This window comes from Rattus norvegicus, chromosome 16 (assembly GCF_036323735.1).
Source record: "Rattus norvegicus strain BN/NHsdMcwi chromosome 16, GRCr8, whole genome shotgun sequence".
Lineage (NCBI taxonomy): Eukaryota > Metazoa > Chordata > Mammalia > Rodentia > Muridae > Rattus > Rattus norvegicus.
Window position 1 is genome coordinate 8,621,355 of NC_086034.1, and position 17,804 is coordinate 8,639,158.

At 53.7% G+C, this 17,804-nt stretch overlaps 1 protein-coding gene across 10 annotated transcripts in view; it reads left to right on the forward strand.

Moving 5' to 3' along the window:
• Arhgap22 (Rho GTPase activating protein 22) overlaps positions 1-16,469 on the forward strand; it is a 157,602-nt gene extending 141,133 nt beyond the window's left edge. For 8 of the 10 annotated variants that reach the window (XM_063275358.1, XM_039094464.2, XM_017600084.3 and 5 more), the window contains 6 exons: positions 5,162-5,369; positions 8,718-8,850; positions 9,570-9,643; positions 10,633-10,754; positions 12,823-13,708; positions 15,893-16,469. In XM_063275358.1, coding sequence (XP_063131428.1) covers positions 5,162-5,369; positions 8,718-8,850; positions 9,570-9,643; positions 10,633-10,754; positions 12,823-13,708; positions 15,893-16,121 — 1,652 coding nt within the window. In that variant the 3' untranslated portion in view covers positions 16,122-16,469. Of the gene's footprint in view, positions 1-5,161; positions 5,370-8,717; positions 8,851-9,569; positions 9,644-10,632; positions 10,755-11,000; positions 12,669-12,822; positions 13,709-15,892 lie in introns of those variants that run through there. The other 2 variants (XM_063275360.1, NM_001107297.1) reach the window with 2 other exon arrangements.
• Positions 16,470-17,804: the final 1,335 nt, after the last annotated feature.

The following is a 17,804-nucleotide window of genomic DNA, read 5'->3' on the forward strand; positions in this document are numbered from 1 at the left end:
GGCTCTGAGGCCTTTCCGCATGGCAGCACCCACCACATATCCACAGTTTTACTTTCTAGGTTTCCAGTGTGCAGTGACCCACCTGCTGCCAGAAAATACTAAGTGGAAAATTCCAGAAACAAACAGCTCCTAAGTTTTAGATTGTGGATTGTGATGAAATCTCGAACCCTCCTGTTCTACCCTGTCTGGGATGTGAATCATCGTTTTGGGCGTCCTGTGTATGTCACCCACCTGTCAAATCAGTTGTCATGGTGTCATAGTGCTGGCGTTCACATGACTTTTATTTCATTCAATGCTGGCCCTGAGCACAAGAGTAGTACTGTCAGTTGGAACAGTCGCTTCCCTTAAGTGAAAGTGTTCAAGGACAGAAAGGAACGGGATATGGGGGGCAGGAGCATCCACATAACTGTCATTCCAGTACATTGTTAAAACTGTTCTGTTTGAATCCAAAAGAAACTGGGACAAATGGCCATCTTTGGTGCCTACCACAGAACCAGCAGACATGCTGGCCTCCAGGCTCCGAGGCTCGCAAATGCTCCTTGATACAGTCTGTGCTGGCATCCTGGTTCTTCCCAGTCCTCTCTCTACCCTAAACTTCTCCAGTTCATGACTTACCTCCTGCAGCTTCTCAGTCCCTTACAACCCGCCCTTTCAGTTATGCCCTTTCTTCTCTGTCTCTGTCTTTGTCTCTGTGTCTCTGTCTATCTCTGTCTCTCTCTGCATCTCTGTCTCTGCTCTCTCTGTCTCTGTCTCTCTCTGTCTCTGTCTCTCTCTGTCTCTCTCTGTCTCTCTCTCTCTGTCTCTCTCTCTCTCTCTCTCTCTCTCTCTCTCTCTCTCTCTCTCTCTCGTCTGCTGGCCATGTTCAGTCTGCCGCTCTCTCTTCCTCTTCTGGGCTCCTCCAGATGCCTCTGGCTTTACTCTTCCTCATACACACAGTAAATATCTTCCCACACCTTGGGACAGTCCTGTCCTCGGTTTATACATCTCGGGCAGAAACCCTCTATACACTTAGGTCCCAGTCTACTTAGGGGATGGTGTTGTCTGCAGTTTCTTTCACTGGGAATCTGGGTTAGCCTCCCCTTGAGATCGGGGGCCTTCTGTTCTTAGAACAGGGTCAGCCACAAGCGCATAGTAGGAGACACTGGCAGGTGTCTTGAGCATGGGGCACAGGGAGCGAGAAAGAAGCTGGTTGCAATCACCGAGCTTTGTTAGTCTTGTGTCTTCCTGACAGTGGCCTTCAGTCACTGCAAGCTGAGGCCAGGGGCTGAGTGCAGTGACTTGGGACAGGAGGACACTGCATGGTGTCTGTCGTTCTATATGCTCACTCCTCTACCTCTGCCCTGAAGAAAGCAGTGCCTTCCCACTGCCATGACCCTGGGGTGGATAGAGAAGGCCTGCCTCTGTGTGTGTGTGTGTGTGTGTGTGTGTGTGTGTGTGTGTGTGTGAGCTGACACTGGAGACATTTGAGAAATGGGTCTCACTATGAAAGGTCCCTACGAGTGGATGGGAGGAGGCAGGGCCATACCAGTGTCCCACTGGAGGACACTTTATTCATGGGCACTTCGACTGTATGCTCCGTGCCTGCTCGTTTGAAGTGATGGTGCTCCTGGTGACAACAGACATGGCTTTCCATGGCTTCTTTCTGTAAGCCAGGTCCCCTTCCTCACTTATCCAGACTCCGGTGTCATTTGGAAAGCCTTTACTCACAGACTTCGAGCAGAAGAGGCAAGTGACCACTCCAAAGCCTGAAGCAGCCTAGGAGGGGTAGGAGGCCGTGAGGAATACTGCAGACTGCAAGAGATTGGCAGTGGGTTTCTGTCAAGGGACAACAGCCACTCTGGAGTGCCCTGCCACTCTGGCCTTGTGGGGACGTAGGCTTGTCAGTACCATAAGCAATAGGACCTCAGAAGCTGGGGTGCAGTTCAGCTCGAGAAAACTTACTAGTATGTGCACCTTAAAACAAAGAGGGACGGGGGAGGAAAAAAAAGCAAATTTTAAAAATGTTTCCAATGTGATAGGAGGTAAACTCGTGCATTTGAGGCCCTGCGTGTGGGTGACTGAGTTCTGAGTGAGAGGAAAAATGGCTGAATCTCTGTACCCTGAGCCTGATCAGCTCTAACCTCAAAGGCTAGGGCACTATTAGAGGTGACTCAAGGCCTCCTGGGTGTGGCCTGCTTTGAGCTGCCCAAGTAGCCAGCTTGTCCCCGAGCTCCAGGCTCCATGCCTTTCCCTGGGTTAGGGGAGTAGCCTGCCAAGTCCCAAAAGAGGTAGGTTTCCCTCTTGTCCAGTATTGCTTCCTCTGCCGTGACCCAGACGTCCATGGGACGGACCTGCTGCTGGTTGCTTTGTGTCCATTCGAACGAGGACCTCAGCAACATAAAGGCTGGGATGTTTGCTGTTTGCGGAGCCACACGGAATGGACTAGGTCCCTGCCACATACATGGACAAGCTGACGTGCTCACATGATCACATGTACAAGTGAAAACCTAAAGCATGCGTGCACATGACACATGTAAGCACATACACCTTTTCTTAAGGCACTGATGGCGTCCTCCTGATGTGCCCTGAGAGCTTTCCCAGAAAGGGGTGGCGGTGCCGGGGAGGCTCTCTCCCCTGATCCATATGCTTCATTTCCAGATCATGCAGATTAAGGAACTGCCTTTGCAAAACCATTCTCTTTAGCTCTTTGTAGTGTTTGGAATGGAACTCAGGGCCTCACCTGTGCTGGGCAAAGGCTTTACCACTGAGCCACACTCAGCCCGGGATCGAAGTGTCTTCTTTTTAGGCAGCCCGGAGCAGGGCGTGAGGTAGGCTGCCAGAGAGGTGGTTGAACTCCACACTTGGCCGCCTCAGGACCCTGTTCCCACAAAACTAAGGCCCTTAGCACAGCAGAGCTCTAGTGTGGTGCCTCTGTCATGCCTCGAAGGGCATCCTTCAGGGGATGTCTGACAATGAGTATGTAAATAACACTGCATTCTAGAGACCACATCTCTCAGAGCAGTGGTTGGTTGAATGGCTCTTTCACAGGAGCCACATATCAGACATCCTGCATATCAAATATTTATATTGTGCCTCATAACAGTAGCAACGAAAATAATTTTGCGATTGGGGGGGGTCACCACAACTTGAGGAACTAACTGTATTAAAGGGTCACAGCGTTAGGAAAGTTGAGAACCATGGCCCTACCACTTAAGGCAGTGGGTTTCTCCAGCCGCTCACCCACTGGGCAGAGAGCTTTACAGATCTTGGCACTTTACACTCTTTGCTTGGGCTATCAGGAAACTCCCAGACTTGTTATGTATCAAATTATCAGTGTTCTTAGCCCGGAATTCCTCTGCCTTCTCTCCTTCCCCTCTGGCCCCAATTAGATGTTTGGATTCTTCCTGATGTTTTGGGTTTTTTCCTCCCAAATGTTTTCGAGGTACGGCATATTGGAAAGTGTACAAATCATCCAGGCACTGGTCAGTGGTCTCGCTTTATTAAAGTGCGTATGACTGGGATAGTGTATCAGGTTCAGAAAAAGGGATGCTGGAACTCTGAGGCACCTCTGGTCACAGACCCACTAAGAGCTAAGTCCTGGCCCGATGTCACCACCAATTTGACTTATTTGTTAGCTTCACATGCGTGAAGGTGCACAGTATGTACTTGAGCTCATTTATTTTGCTCACACTTACGGTTTTTGTTCTTAAGAATTTCCGCAGAATCTACCATCTGCTTCACCCTTCTTAAACCTTGTTTCACATGGCGCTGTAACCACCCTTCGGCTTTGAAACTGTGACACTGAGTGTCCGCCTCCCTTCCAGCCCCGTGGCAGCCACCACTCCACTTCTCGTCTGTGTGTGACAATGTAGGAATGTCTCACCAGTGCAGTCACGCAGCTTTTGTCCCTTTGTGAACGTCTTATCTTGCATCGTGTCTTCCGGATTCTCCCATGTCGTGGCGTCTGTCAGCATTTCCCGACTTCGTGAGGCAGACCCGGGTCTCACTGTGCAGGTATACTGCATTGTGGGTTGGATGGGCCGGAGATGGTCTCCCACCTTTTGTTGCTATTTGTGAAGCTGCTGTCCATCGCACACATACCTCCTTCGTGCCCCCTTTCGGTTCTTCAACAGTGTCTACCAGAGCTGGGATCGCTTGCACAGGCAGTCCGTTCTCAGTTCCTTGAAAGTCCCAGCACACTTCTGTCTCCCTCAGCTGCTCCATCTCCTGTTTCCGCTAGTGGTACACAGTGCTTCACTCCTCTGGTTCCTCTGCCTCCTCTCTCCCTAGTTTCTCTTCCTTTGCCTGTAGCATCCCAGGGGATGTGAGGCAGTTCCCTCCTCCTCTTCCTTTTCCTCCTCTTCTTCTTCCTCCTCTTCCTCCTCTTCTTCCTCTTCCTCCTCTTTCTTCCCTCCCTTCCTCTCTTTCTTTCTCCCCCCCATGTCTCCCTCTCCCTGTCGTGTGTGTGTGTGTGTGTGTGTGTGTGTGTGCACGTGTGCACGCGTATGTCATAGTGTACATATGGCAGAAGACAACCTTGGGTGTCTGTCCTTGGGGACAGAGTCTCTCGTTCACTGCTGCACACACAGGGCTAACTGGCCAGTAAGTTTTCAGGGACCCTCCCACATTCCCCTTCCCGCCATGGGAGCACAAGCACTGTGATCACACCTGTGGGCCACCATGTCCGGCTGAACTCGGACTCGAGCTAAGGCCTCACGGCTGTGCATCCAGAGCTTTACCCGCTGGGCCGAGCTAGCTCCCCAGTGCTCCTTGCATCGTTGTGAGGGGCGGTGTTGAGGGGGATGGTGTCTCTCACATCGGTGTGCCATCTGTCTTGTCCTGTGTGCCCAGTGAGCTGACCCACTGGCATCTGCCCACTTTCCTGTGCTTGGGCATGGCATGGTTTCCCATCTGGAGTGAGTTCATCCATAGACACAATACACACACACATGCTCCCTAAGGGTTCTTCTCTCCTGGCTTGGACAAGCTGCGCAGGCCACACCTACTGCTGCCCTAACAGCTCTGACCAGCCACCTGGCTGTGCCCTCCCAGCCTCCAATCTGTTTCCTTGGGAAGAGCCTCCTTTGGCAAGCAGCATTCTTTGCCTTCCATTGTCCCAAACACCCTTCACCCACCATGCGCTGAGTGCCAGGGAGTATGAATAGTCCCTTTCTGTGTCCAGGGATCTTTGGGCAGCGACTGGAGGACACAGTGCACCATGAGCGGAAGTTTGGTCCCCGGCTGGCACCTCTGCTGGTGGAGCAGTGTGTGGACTTCATCCGGGAGCGAGGACTCAGTGAAGAGGGGCTCTTCCGTATGCCCGGCCAGGCCAACCTGGTGAGGGACCTGCAGGATTCCTTCGACTGTGGGGAGAAGCCGCTGTTTGACAGGTGAGCTCTGGGGACAGGGCAGTGTAGGTGGAACCACTTGCTAAGGTTCCCGTAGGTTCCTCCTTGACACCAGCATCTCTGAGCAGGGCCTGGTGTGTTGGCTGCCCATGTGACTCATGCGTGTCTACCCCAAGTGCGGGATACTGGGGCACAGAATCAAGCCGGTCCCTGATCTTCTTGAGGGTGTCTGCCACAAAGAAGGCCAGCCATCTGGTGGTTTCCACAGTTCTTCCCTGACCCAGAGAGAGGAATGAAGGCCTCAGCTAGCTGCCGGGTACAGCTGCATTTAGGATTCCATGCTTACTTCAGTGTGGCTCTTGTTTCTGCCTCCTCCATCGACCCAGCCCGAGCTTCCACAATGGCCCCACGTCAGAGCAACTGAGTTCCATCTCAGTCAGATTCTGAAAAGACAGTCACTTCTGCCTGCGTTGACTCTGTACTCATCACTGAGGCTTTCCCGTGGTTAGGGGAAGCCAACACCATCAGCTGCCCGGGGTCTAGGAATGGGGGAACAGGGATTGCCTCTCCGCGGGGTTGTGTGGGCTGTCTCATTGCAGAGCAGTTTCTCGTAGTTCTTAGATCAAGCCATCAAACCAACCAGATATCCATAAAGCTTCTGCCTCTTGTGATGTCTTCCCTCAGAGGTAGGCTCCTTCTGCCAGGAGACAAGCTCTGCCGCACTCATCTTGACCCTGGACTTCCCCTAGCACACAGAGCCAGTTCTCCATTAGATGTGGAGTTCAGGGATAACCGTGGCTCCTCAGGGAGAGCATGGGTGTCCCTTCACCTGGCTCCTTGTGCAGCTCTGTCCACAGCTTGTGGAAACGTGTGTGTTATTCTACATGTCCATAGCCAGACATCATCTCTTCCGAAGGCATCTAGGTTAGAGACTGCCTCAAACCAAAACTGCCTTGGTAGGACCTGGGAACAATGGCTTTTAGAAATGTCCCAGGGCCAGATATACTGCCTTAGGTTGAATGCTACCGTAAGGATGTCAGATCTTATGTCCGCCATATTCAAGTTCACTGGGGTCTCCGGGCAAGGCACCAATCCTTCTGGCCTAACCCACCCTGTAGTGTCATTGTCTTGTCATGCCTCCTGTTTGACTATGTGGTGCCACCTGGGCTCAGATAGGCTCTTGCCCCTAATTCAGGCCCTCAGACCTACATCTCTGCTTTGGTAGCACTACAAGGCCCTTCTTCCAGGCCGCGGCTCCTGGCTGCCTCTCTGTAATCGCACTTCCCTTCCTGGGGCTTTGACAGTCCCTTCTCCCAGGTAGGCATCTCAACCTTGTCCCACCACCACAAGGTTCTGTCTTCCCTCTGTTCAGAAACTTCTCTAAGTTTCTGAGGTCATTTTTTCCCGATTTCTGCTATTCCCATAGCAGCTGTGCCTACCAGCTCACAGAGGCTCCAGGGGTTCTGCTGCTCTGAGCTCACTCACAGGGACACCTCAGTACTTTACTGTCCCCTACTCATAGAGGCCTGCTCACTGTGGGCACCAGAGCTCTTGCTCCCTACAGCTCTCACAGAGAGTCCTTCCACCAACCAACTGGGCTTGCATGATGGGGCTCCCTCTCCCAGACTTACTCTGCCTTGTACTGCATCACTTACCCCACCCCCAACCCCCGCCCCTTGTGCCCCGTGTACAGGTACTGCTTCTGGCCTTTCTTTACACAAAAGAAAGTTTCACCCAGTTATTCTTTCTCCATAGTAACATTCTCTCAGTCCTCTCTCTCTCTCTCTCTCTCTCTCTCTCTCTCTCTCTCTCTGTGTGTGTGTGTGTGTGTGTGTGTGTATGTGTGTGTGTGTGTGTAAGGAGGATGTCTATATGTCACCCCCCACTGTTGGAGACAGTTAAGAGGTGAGGCCTTCGTTCCGGATGGATGCTGTTGTGGGCATGGGCAAGAAGGTGTCTTTGGAAACGGAGAGAGAACGGGAAGCTGCAGCTGGGGCATGGGCGGTGGAGACAGCTGACTTGACCAGAGCAGGTCCGCTGACCCATTGGGCCTTCTATGGCCTCAGCATACACTGTGAGATACCCAGGCTGGTGGGCCCAGGCATCGACCTGGAATGCTCTCCTCTGTGCTAGTGAGAATGTGATTGGGATGGGGTGGTTTCACAGTGGTGTTAGAAGGGAATTTGGGGACATCGGAGTCACGTGTTCATGAAGAGCTCAGCAGTGAGTGTGGATAGAAGACTGCAGAGCAAGCCCATGGGGAGAGCCAGGGTGTGAGGAAAAAAGGGCCAAGGGTCCAGCTGAGCAATGGGTCTCTGCGGGTGAAGGATAGTAGGTGGAAAGAAGGAAGGGTGGCTAAGGGAGGGAGCTTTGAGCAGGGATGCAGGCTGGAAGGTCTGTGGACTGGAGGGGGAGTGCCACGTAACCAGTCCCACTTCCTGTCTTCTTGAGCTGCTGCTGACCTTGAAGAGTCCCAGTTGGCAAGGATACTGGCCTCCTGTGTGGATGGAGAGAGTGGCCCAGGAGAAGGCCGTGGGCAGTGAGCAGCGGCATGCTTGGCTAAACCAGGGAGGTTAGGGAAGAGCTCCACACGTGTGGGTCTTGGGTGTGTGTGGTACAGCCAAGGTCTGTCTGTCAGTCCCTGATCCATCTTCTCCAAGTGCTTCCTGTGAGGAACTTTAAGCTGGGCTTGAACACACACACACACACACACACACACACACACACACACACACACACACACACACACAGCGTCAGCGGAGGCATCTCTGAGCCGGTAGTGGAGACTAAGTCCTACTGTGGACATCCAGAGGCAAGGGCCTGACCTCTCACCTGTCCTGCCAGTGCCTGCTCTCTGCAGGAAGGTGGCATCCCTCTGATACAGATTCCCCACGTCAGCCATGAGCTGAGCAAGCTCAAGCAAAGGCTTGGCTGTACCATGAGAGTTTCCTGTGAGCGGATCCAGCTCACAGGTAATTCCTTCCACCCAGAGCAACTGTCGTGAGTGGAACGGCTTTGCCCCATGGCTTGTGCTACAGAACATCTCCCAAGTCCCACACCGTGTGTAGAGAAGCCGCACACTAGGATCACAAAAGAGGGTTTTCCCTCACTCCCAATGCTGGACTAGACAGTAGCTAGATTCTGAGCCAGTGGTGTGTGGTCGATGAGTTCACACAAGCTGGAGCTTCTGGCAGCTCAGTCGCACTCCCCGCAGGGGCCCCACCTCCTGTACTTATGGGCAGCCTGGGCCTGACCTTGACCGGGGGCAGCTGCGGCTGGCTCCAGAGGAGCCTAGCTGTATGCAGGGGGGCATGGGAAGTGTAGCCTACGTGTTAGTCGTGCAGCTGCCTGGGGCCCATGCTCACACTCATGTCTCCCTCCTCATCCCAGCACCACAGACGTGCACACAGTGGCCTCCTTGCTGAAGCTCTACCTTCGGGAGCTCCCGGAGCCGGTCATCCCTTTCGCCAGGTATGAGGACTTCCTCAGCTGCGCCCAGCTGCTCACCAAGGACGAGGGGGAGGTCAGTGCCTCTCGGGACGGGACACATCCTGGGGGTAGGCTGCCGGGCAGAGGGCATGTGGAGTCAGGACTTATCAATCGCTGTGTTGGGGAGAGGGGACCCCCTAAGTGCTGTGCACTCTGCGTAGCGCTCTTGTTTTCCTTGGAAGTTTCTCACGGAAGTAGAAGTGGGGGTGGAACCCAGGCTGCCCACCCAGTTCTGGCCTTCTCGCAGTGGGTGCTTCTGTTCTCCCATCGTCTCCTACAGACTCAGGCTTCCGAGGTTTCGGTGACCAAGGAGCCCTGTTACCTGAAGTTAAGATAGTTCCCAGGACGGGTCTCAGTCCCATGCCCTTCACGCTGCCCTCCTAGCCATCTGCAGCTTTGAGCTGCCACAGCAGAAAAGACAGCCTCCTTTGTGACCGTGTGTGTGTGTGTGTGTGTGTGTGTGTGTGTGTGTGTGTGTGTGTGTGTGGTGGGGGGATGAGAGTTATCTGGCAAATATTTGCGCCCTGATAAGTGGGCTGAGACATTCCTCCGTGTCCTTGCAGAGGCTCACCCCTCACCCCAGCTCCCAGGAAGAAAATCAGTCTCCTCCAGAGGTCACAGTCACACTTTGGAGACATGGGAGGAGGTCATCCGGGACGGGCCACACGTCCCTTCTCCTGTGTCACGGTCATCCCTTCAGAGGAGGCCTTACTGCTGGTGTCTGAAATGTTTTCTTTTTCCTTTCTTCACAAGGGGACCGTGGAGTTGGCGAAACAAGTGAGCAACCTTCCTCAGGCCAACTACAACCTGCTCAGATACATCTGCAGGTAAGCGGCCCGTTTGGGGTGGGGCTGCTCCTGGCTCTGAGTTCACTCCCTCCACCCCGGGAGAGACAAAGCTGTACAGAAGGGCCATTCACCCTCTCAGCACTGCCTCACCAAGTGTTGGGATGGCAAGGAGTGTGGATAAAACACAGAGCTGTAGGAGGTAGTCAGTGAATGATTCCTCTGCCCTCCTGGGTACCTCTCACTTTCCTTCCCCGAAGGCATATACCCCTTAATGAGATATACGTTTCATGAGGTACATACCCTTGTGTACCCTCATTCTGGGTGCTGATAGGAGTCTGCAGAGATGACATTCACCCAGTGTCAGGTGGGAGCTCAGCTCTTGGGGCCTTTGTCTTCTGCACCAGGGATAACCAAACCGTGTCCCTTGGCCTTTATTCCTCATGATAGTCTTAGACCTCAGGGGATGTTCTGTCTTGATCAGGTATAGACACCTCACCATATCCAGCAACCATGGGAAGTCCGGGAGGTCTGGCTGAGTGTGGGGGTGGAATGGGGTGTGAGGGCACAAAGGTTGGGCCACGTGGTGGGGGCTGGGGGTAAAGGGTGTGGCTAGAGGTAATGCATATATGAAGCTGTAGGCTGGGTGGGTGCAGGAAATGACCGGGTATTGGAGGTAGCATAATAGCGTAGTGGGTAAGGAATGGGTAAAGATGGGGTGGGCTTTGTGTGGATATTTCTGGGGTTTGCCTGTTCATAGCTGTGACGATCTAAGTGGGGGTGTGGTCCGACGGAAGGACAGAGTATGTGGGTGGCTGGCTGGAGTGGGCATCATGCGGATGGTGTGGTGGGTGGGTATGTCTGAGAGGTGTGGCTAGGAGTGTTAGTGTGGTGGGTGGCGAGGTGGTGTCCAATTGAGTAGATGAAGAGGGTGTGGCTTGGTGGGTGTGGCCAGGCAGGCTTTAGAGCTCACAGCAGACTAGAGTTTAGAACTCGCTGTTTTCACCAATTGCTTCTTCTCTCTTTTGCAGGTTTCTGGATGAAGTGCAGGCCCACTCAGACGTCAACAAGATGAGCGTCCAGAACTTGGCAACTGTCTTTGGCCCTAACATCCTCCGGCCACAGGTGGAGGATCCAGTCACCATCATGGAAGGTAAAGAGGAGGTGGCTTGGCTTGGGGGGCTTTGGGCTCCAGAGCAGGCCAGGAGATCAATAGCTTAGATGTCTGTCTCTATTTTCGGGGACAAGACTTCCTCCCCTCCAGCCCTCCTTTTGGGGCCGCTAGCAGCTGATCTGTGGAAAACATTGGGATAGCCAGTGGTTAGAGGTGACAGGGCAGCTGGGAAGCCGGGATCCCTGTCCTGGAGCCCACGTGGATTGTTTTGTTTTACTGTCACAGGCACGTGATTGTCTCAGGTCCCTGGATGACAGACAGGCCCGTAAACTTCTCTTTTGCGATAAGTAGTAATGTGATGTTGTTTTTGAAAAGCAACATGGTGAGGCTAAGGCCGGAGAACTACTCAAGTCCAGGAATTTGAGGGCAGCCTGGACCACATGAGACAAGGTCTCAGAAAGGGAAGGAGGTGAGAAAGGGTCAAAGCAGCCTCCTGTGCCACCCTCACACCCAGCCTCAGTGTGGTAATTGCCCTTAAGTCCCGGATGACGGAATGGAGGCCAAGCGAGGTGAGATGAGTCACCAGGGGCCTGCCAGCCAAACTTGCACAGGACCCACATGGAGAGGCTGGAGTGAAAACAAGAATGCACAAGCCTTTGGGAAGACTGTCCCCAACAGAGCCAGTGCAAGAACCATGCTGCCCACACAGGATGTTCACATCTAGTGGTGGGGACACTCAGGAGGCCCTGGTTTAGGACCCAGGACATGGGCCCCAAATTGGACACTGGCAGCAGCCTCATAGCCCATTCTGGGAGGGCCCAGTTTCCTGACTGAGATTATCTATCTATCTATCTATCTATCTATCTATCTATCTATCTATCTATCTATCATCTATATACCTTCTGTATTTCTTCCTGGATCACTGCACACTGTGGGGAGTCCCCTACACCACGGTCTTCCTCACCCATGGTGAACCTCCATACTCTGGTATTTGGTTGCAGGCAGCTGGGAGAACAAGTCTGCAGAATGGACACTGTAGACTTCCCATCACCCTGTCCTTACTGCTGGGCCCCATACCGACCGAGCTCCTAGATTGGTTGGTGGAGGGAGGGATGGGTGGGCAACACTGAACACGTGTATTTATGTGACACATATAGTCACACACATTTACAGGGCTAGAGCCTTGGTGGCGTTTGCTGCTCTCTCAGATGGCTCAGGCTTTGTTCTTAGCACCCACATGGCAGCTCACGATTTGTAGCTCTGGTTCCAGGGGAATCTGACATTCTCTTCTAACCTCCACAGGCACTAGACACACATGTGGTACACATAAATACATGCCAGTAAAATACTCATATAAATGCTTTTTAAACAGTTTATTTCGGGGCTGGAGAGATGGCTCAGTGGTTAGAGCACTACCTGCTCTTCCAGAGGTCCTGAGTTCAATTCCCAGCAACCACATGGTGGCTCACAACCATCTATAATGGGATCTGATGCCCTCTCCTGGCCTGCAGGTGCACATGCAGATAAGCACTTATATACATGCAATAAATAAAATCTTTTAAAATTTTTCATTTTTAAAATGTGTATCAGTGCTGTGTTGGCATGTATGTCTGTGTACCATGAGCATGTCTGGTGTCTGCTGAGGTCAGAAGAAGGCATGTGTCCCTTGGAACTTGAGGTGTGGATGGTTGTAAGCCCCTATTTGGGTACTGGGAATTGAACCCAGATCCTCTGCAAGAACTAAGAATACTTAAAAATACTTAAGAAGTATTTTTAACTGCTGAGCCACCAAAGAAGTAATTTTTAAAAAGGATGTATGCGAGTGTGTGTGTGTGTGTGTGTGTGTGTGTGTGTGTGTGTGTGTGTGACCTACCTCCTCCTATCTGTGGTGAGCTAGGCTTCCTCCACACTCAGGGGCTTTGTGGGCATAGTCCTGTCTGTGCGTGATACTGTCTGGTATGATGGCTCTCATTCAGACACAGGCGAAGGTGCCCTGCAGAACCCAGCTGGTGTTCCTGCTGTGCGTGAGCTGGAGTCAGCCCTGAGTGTGTTGGAGGCGTGGGCCGTGGCACTGGCAGCCAACCTCTCCCTTCCTTCTGTACCCCAGGCACATCTTTGGTTCAGCATCTGATGACTGTCCTCATCCGAAAACACGGACAGCTCTTTGCCACGCCCTCCTTTGAAGAACCTGCTTCACCACGTGGTACTGTCCAGGGCACAGTAGAGTGGGGCTCTGAAGAGGTCACCAGAGACCACCAGGGCGAGCCTGGGAGCTCTGGCTTGCCCACACACAGGACTTCCTCTCTGGATGGGCCAGCTGCAGCAGTGCTCTCTAGAACTTCTCCGCCACGCCTTGGCAGCCAAGCCGGCCCTGCGGCCACCAGCCCTGGGAAGAGGATGCATACTTTGCCTGGCTGGAAGTCTTCTTTTCGGCAGCAGGGGTCCCGGTCAGAGAGCCCAAAGGGGGTCAGCTCATCCTTAGAGGTACCCATCATCTCCTCTGGTGGGAACTGGCTCATAAACGGGCTATCGTCTCTTCGCAGCCACCGTCGGGCCTCATCAGGGGACCGGCTTAAGGATACAGGCTCAGCACAGAGACTCTCCACCTATGATAACGTGCCACCATCCAGCCACCTTTCTAGCACTGCCAGCGTGGCCAGCACGGCATGGTCTGTAGCCTCATCCTCCCGAGAGGCCTCCATCGGCAGCTGCACTGCCTGCCGGGCCAGCAACTCTTCTGCCTGCAGCTCCTTACACACTGAGTGGGCACTCGAGCCCTCTCCTCTCCCCAGCAGCAGTGAGGGCCACCCGTCCCCGGACCTGGGCCACAGCTTGGATGAGGCATGTGTGGGCAGTGGCAGCAGTGAGCCCAATGACCCGGGCAGTCCCTCACAGGCCCATGTTCGCCGCTGCCGGGCTCTCCAGGGCCAGGTGGCCGAGCTCAGGGCGGAGCTGTGTCACCAGAGGATTGAGTACCAGAGGAGCCTGAAAAGGTAAAGGATCAAGCTTAGGCTGGCTGCGTGGAAAGCTTCAGGGGGCAGGGCTTAGAGAGCTGCAAGGGGCGGGGCTTAGAAAGCTGTAAGGGGCAGAGCTCAGAGCAGTCCGCCCCTAGGCTACCTTCCTTGGAAAATAACACTACCTTTTCTGGGGTCTGGAGTGGGTGGACCCATCAACTGGCAGGCTTGGGTGGACCCATCAACTGGTAGGCTTCCACAAGGGTGGATGTCAGCTTGTGTGTAGAACAGGAGTCAGGAGCCAGGTGGCTCTCTGGGATGCAGTGAGTGGGGACAGAACCTTGAATGACTGTATCAGAGAGTGGCAAAGAGTGGGCTATCCAGGGGGGATGTCCAGTGTGCAAACCAGCCTATCCGGGTGCCTATAGTAAGCCTAGTTACACCATTCCTTACCTACACAGCCCTCCTTGGGAAGAACAGAGGAGCACAGTGTAGGCCTTTGAACCACTCTCAACTGACAGGGGAGGCTTGGAAGGAGAGTGTATGCGGATGGTCTCCAGCACAGGAAGGAAGGGGACCATGGTACTGTGTCCCATCCAGCAGGCTTCTGGGAATGGGCTCTATTGGCACGCATGGCGCTCACCCATTCTGTCCCCTGTAATCCAGTCCCTGCCCTTCCAGGATCTCCCTAAGGGGATCTTTTGTTTGTGAAAAACAGATAGATGCTGTGCTAGATGCTGGGGACAGAGCCGTGTCCCAAACTCACCAGAATCCTGTGCCTGACTTGTATTTGGGGGTACCAGGATGAGACCATACACAGGCTTCATCAGAAATGTGTGCCATGCTAGGAAGAAGATACAGGATAGGAGCCCTGGGGAGGGAAGGGGGCCTCCTCAGGAGAGGATAGGAGTGCCTGGGGGTGGGGGGTAGGGGAGCATGTCTCAGAGCTCTGCCAGCCTTGAGCAGGGCAAGGGCTTCTGGCCTGGGTACTGCTTGGTCTTCAGGGAACAGTGAGTGTGGAGGAGTTGAAGTCTCAAGGACTTTGGTTCTCTGGTTGGAAAACTCACTGGAGGGTCCATAGGAACCAATTAGGAGGCACTAGGAGTCCAGGCCTGTGGGGTGCAATGGGCCACAGGGGCAACAGGTGAGGTGGGACAGTTTGGCACAAGTTCTGAAGGTGGATTGGGTGGGTTTTCTAATGAGCTGAGAAGAGCTCCTCTGGCATAAAGGTCGCAGTGCTGTAGGGGAGGAGCTATCGGCAGGTGCTCATCGGAGAGAACTAGGCTGGACAGGGCATGGCTTGAGGAAGCTGTCAGGAGCCCCATGCTGCACCATTCACTTGGAGATGCTCACAATCAGGCTAGGAGCTTACTAGAAGCTTAGCATCAAGAGACAAGACTGAGTCACTCTAACGTAGTATAGACAGAGAGGGGAGGCTCAACCAAGGAGAAGCGAGTGAGACCTCGGTGCCATCCTCCATGAGGTTCCTTCTCGTGGCATGCCCAACGCTGTGGAGAAGGGAGGTCACCTTTCTCCAAGCACTGTGCTCAGTGTCTGGGAGCAGGGTTGACACCCAGTCCACAGATACCACTGTTTGCTGGTGCTTTGCTGCACGCACACTGTCCCATTGTGGTGACTGCGGTGCTCTGGGGAGTGAAGGGGAGTCACCCCCACACTTCAGAGAATGCTGGTCCCAGTGTCATCTCTTATCAATGCGATGGTGCTCAGACTGATGTGAAGGCTTGATATTACTGGACTTGCAGAGCAATCGTGGGAAGTGACCCCGAGGAGGACATAAAGGTCAGGCAGGTATTTCCAGTGGGTTTATGTTCTTGCCAGAGTACTGCATAGAAAGCAGCAGGAGATGTGGATGCATGGCCTCCATTCCATCACCTGCCCCTCTCGCTTGTGAAAGGTGATTCCCTCATGAGGACAGTTGACAGGAGTGGAATGACAAAAGGTGACATCTAGCAAGGGCTCAGGGATACTGCTCGTCCCAGTGCTGGGCAGGAATCCTTACAGTGGCCTTTCTGGGTCACAAACCCAAGGAAGCCTCCCTGTAGGGAGCCCCCCACCACTGGCTTGTAGCAGTGGGGCAAGGCTGGGAGATCCCTTCCTGCAGCCCCCTCGCCACCTCCCTGCCTGGGTAAGACCCAGGTCCATTCCTGCTCTGACAGTACCCCAGGAGCCAGAGTCTGAAAAGCCCTCTTCTTGGTTTTTAAGCATCGAGGAGGGCAATTCTGACCTGCGGAAGCAGATGTGTCGGTTGGAAGAGGAGCTGGACCAGGAGAAGAAGAAGTATGCCATGCTGGAGATCAAGCTTCGGAACTCCGAGCGAGCACGTGAGGACGCAGAGCGCAGGAACCAGTTGCTGCAGAGGGAGATGGAGGAGTTCTTCGCCACCCTGGGAAGCTTGACTGCTGGGACCAAAGGGGCCAGAGCCCCAGAGTGAAAGGAGCGGAAGCGCATGTCCACCTATGTCCACTCACTTTCCCTGCAGGGCTGGCCACAGGCTGCAGAGGAAGCCGGGAGCTTCAAGTTTGGGCCAGGCCACCAGCAGGGTCATCTGCCTCCAAGTGCCAGATAGAGAGGGGCCTGACGCCAGAATGGGTACTGTCAGGATCCCACATAGTCCAGGCAGGATCTGGATACTTCTCCACACATACGGGTCCCAGGAGGTGTCAGGGGCGATGGTGCCAAGATCATGAGCATCAGCCTCTCCTCCAGGAAGAGTCAGTCCCCAGTGGCCACCTGGAGAGCCAGGCCACCGCCAAGAACTATTAAATGTGCTCTGAAAGCATGGAGTCAGTCACCAGCCTCATTCTTTATGTCTGTTCCAGACGGAGTTTACTAGGGGATACATTTCTTGGAAGGTTGAGCATCCCCAGGGTATGGGTGAAGCTCCCTGAGGGTCTTAGCACTATTGTTGGGGAAGCCACCTCAGCAGCTCCTTTAGCTCTCCCACCTCAGAGCCTCTTTGGCTACTTCTTACCCTGCAAGGCCCTCTGAGTTGCCCTCAGTAGCCTGCTCTTCTCTGCAGGGGCTCAGCTCTGCTCCAGAGGACTGGCTCTACAGGAGGTCAGAGCTGGTTGGCCCTCTAGATGTCTCCCACCTTATACTGTGCCTGCCCACCTTCCAGATCTGGGAGTAAGAGTGGGCCCATAGCTTTCATGTCTACCCACTCCTTGAGACAGCTTCAGAACCTGCATGCTTCCTACCCTACACCCCGGCCTCCAGAAAGCTCTGGTGTACTCTGGTTGCTATGCTAAGATACCTGACAAACATTTTAGGAAGCCTTCAGCTTCCGTGCATGAGAGCTGACCTGGCAATAGGAACCTGAGACAGCTGGCCACATTGTGTCCACAAGACCATAGATCTTCCTCTGGAAACGTCCTAGACAGGCTTAGAGGTGTCTCGGTGTCTGTTATGTATGTAAATCCAGTCAGGCTGACAGCAAGATTGGCCATTATACAGGCCTGGCTGGGAGAGGACTGGCCTCTCCTTTCCCCTGCTTCTCTGTTGTCACAAGTGCAGCTTCTTGTTTCCCCTTTAAGTAGTGACCTATTGTGACTGAGGTGTGTGTGTGTGTGTGTGTGTGTGTGTGTGTGTGTGTGTGTGTGTGTGTGTGTGTTTAGGGGTATGGGGTGGTTAAGAAGTCATCGAAGTATCTCACTTTCTGGTCACCATGCAGAAAGCCCCCAATGCCTACCTGCCTGACCCCAGGTACCATGTATGACAGCACCCTGGGCAGCAGAATGGCCAGAGTTACAGTGCTGTTACAGTGCCACCCCTCATGAAAAACAAGGTCAGCTGCCCCTACCACCACCCTCAGTGGAAGCTGACTGGAGATTTTTACAACGAGGATTCCTACCGAGGACCCTCCCGCTGTGTCAGAGGTCAGGGTCAGGGTGTCCCTGGGAGTGCCAAGAGGGCAGCAGAGATGTTAATGTGTGTTATGGGGTACTGCTGAAGGCAGCCTGCATTCCTTGTATGCAGTATTCTTGTATTCTAGTGTATGTTATGGGGTACTGCTGGAGGCAGCCTGCATTCCTTGCCCAAAGGTAAAGCATCACCCTCCTAATTCAGAGAGGAAAGGCTAAGGTGACTTTGACTCCTCAGAACCTCTCACAAGGCA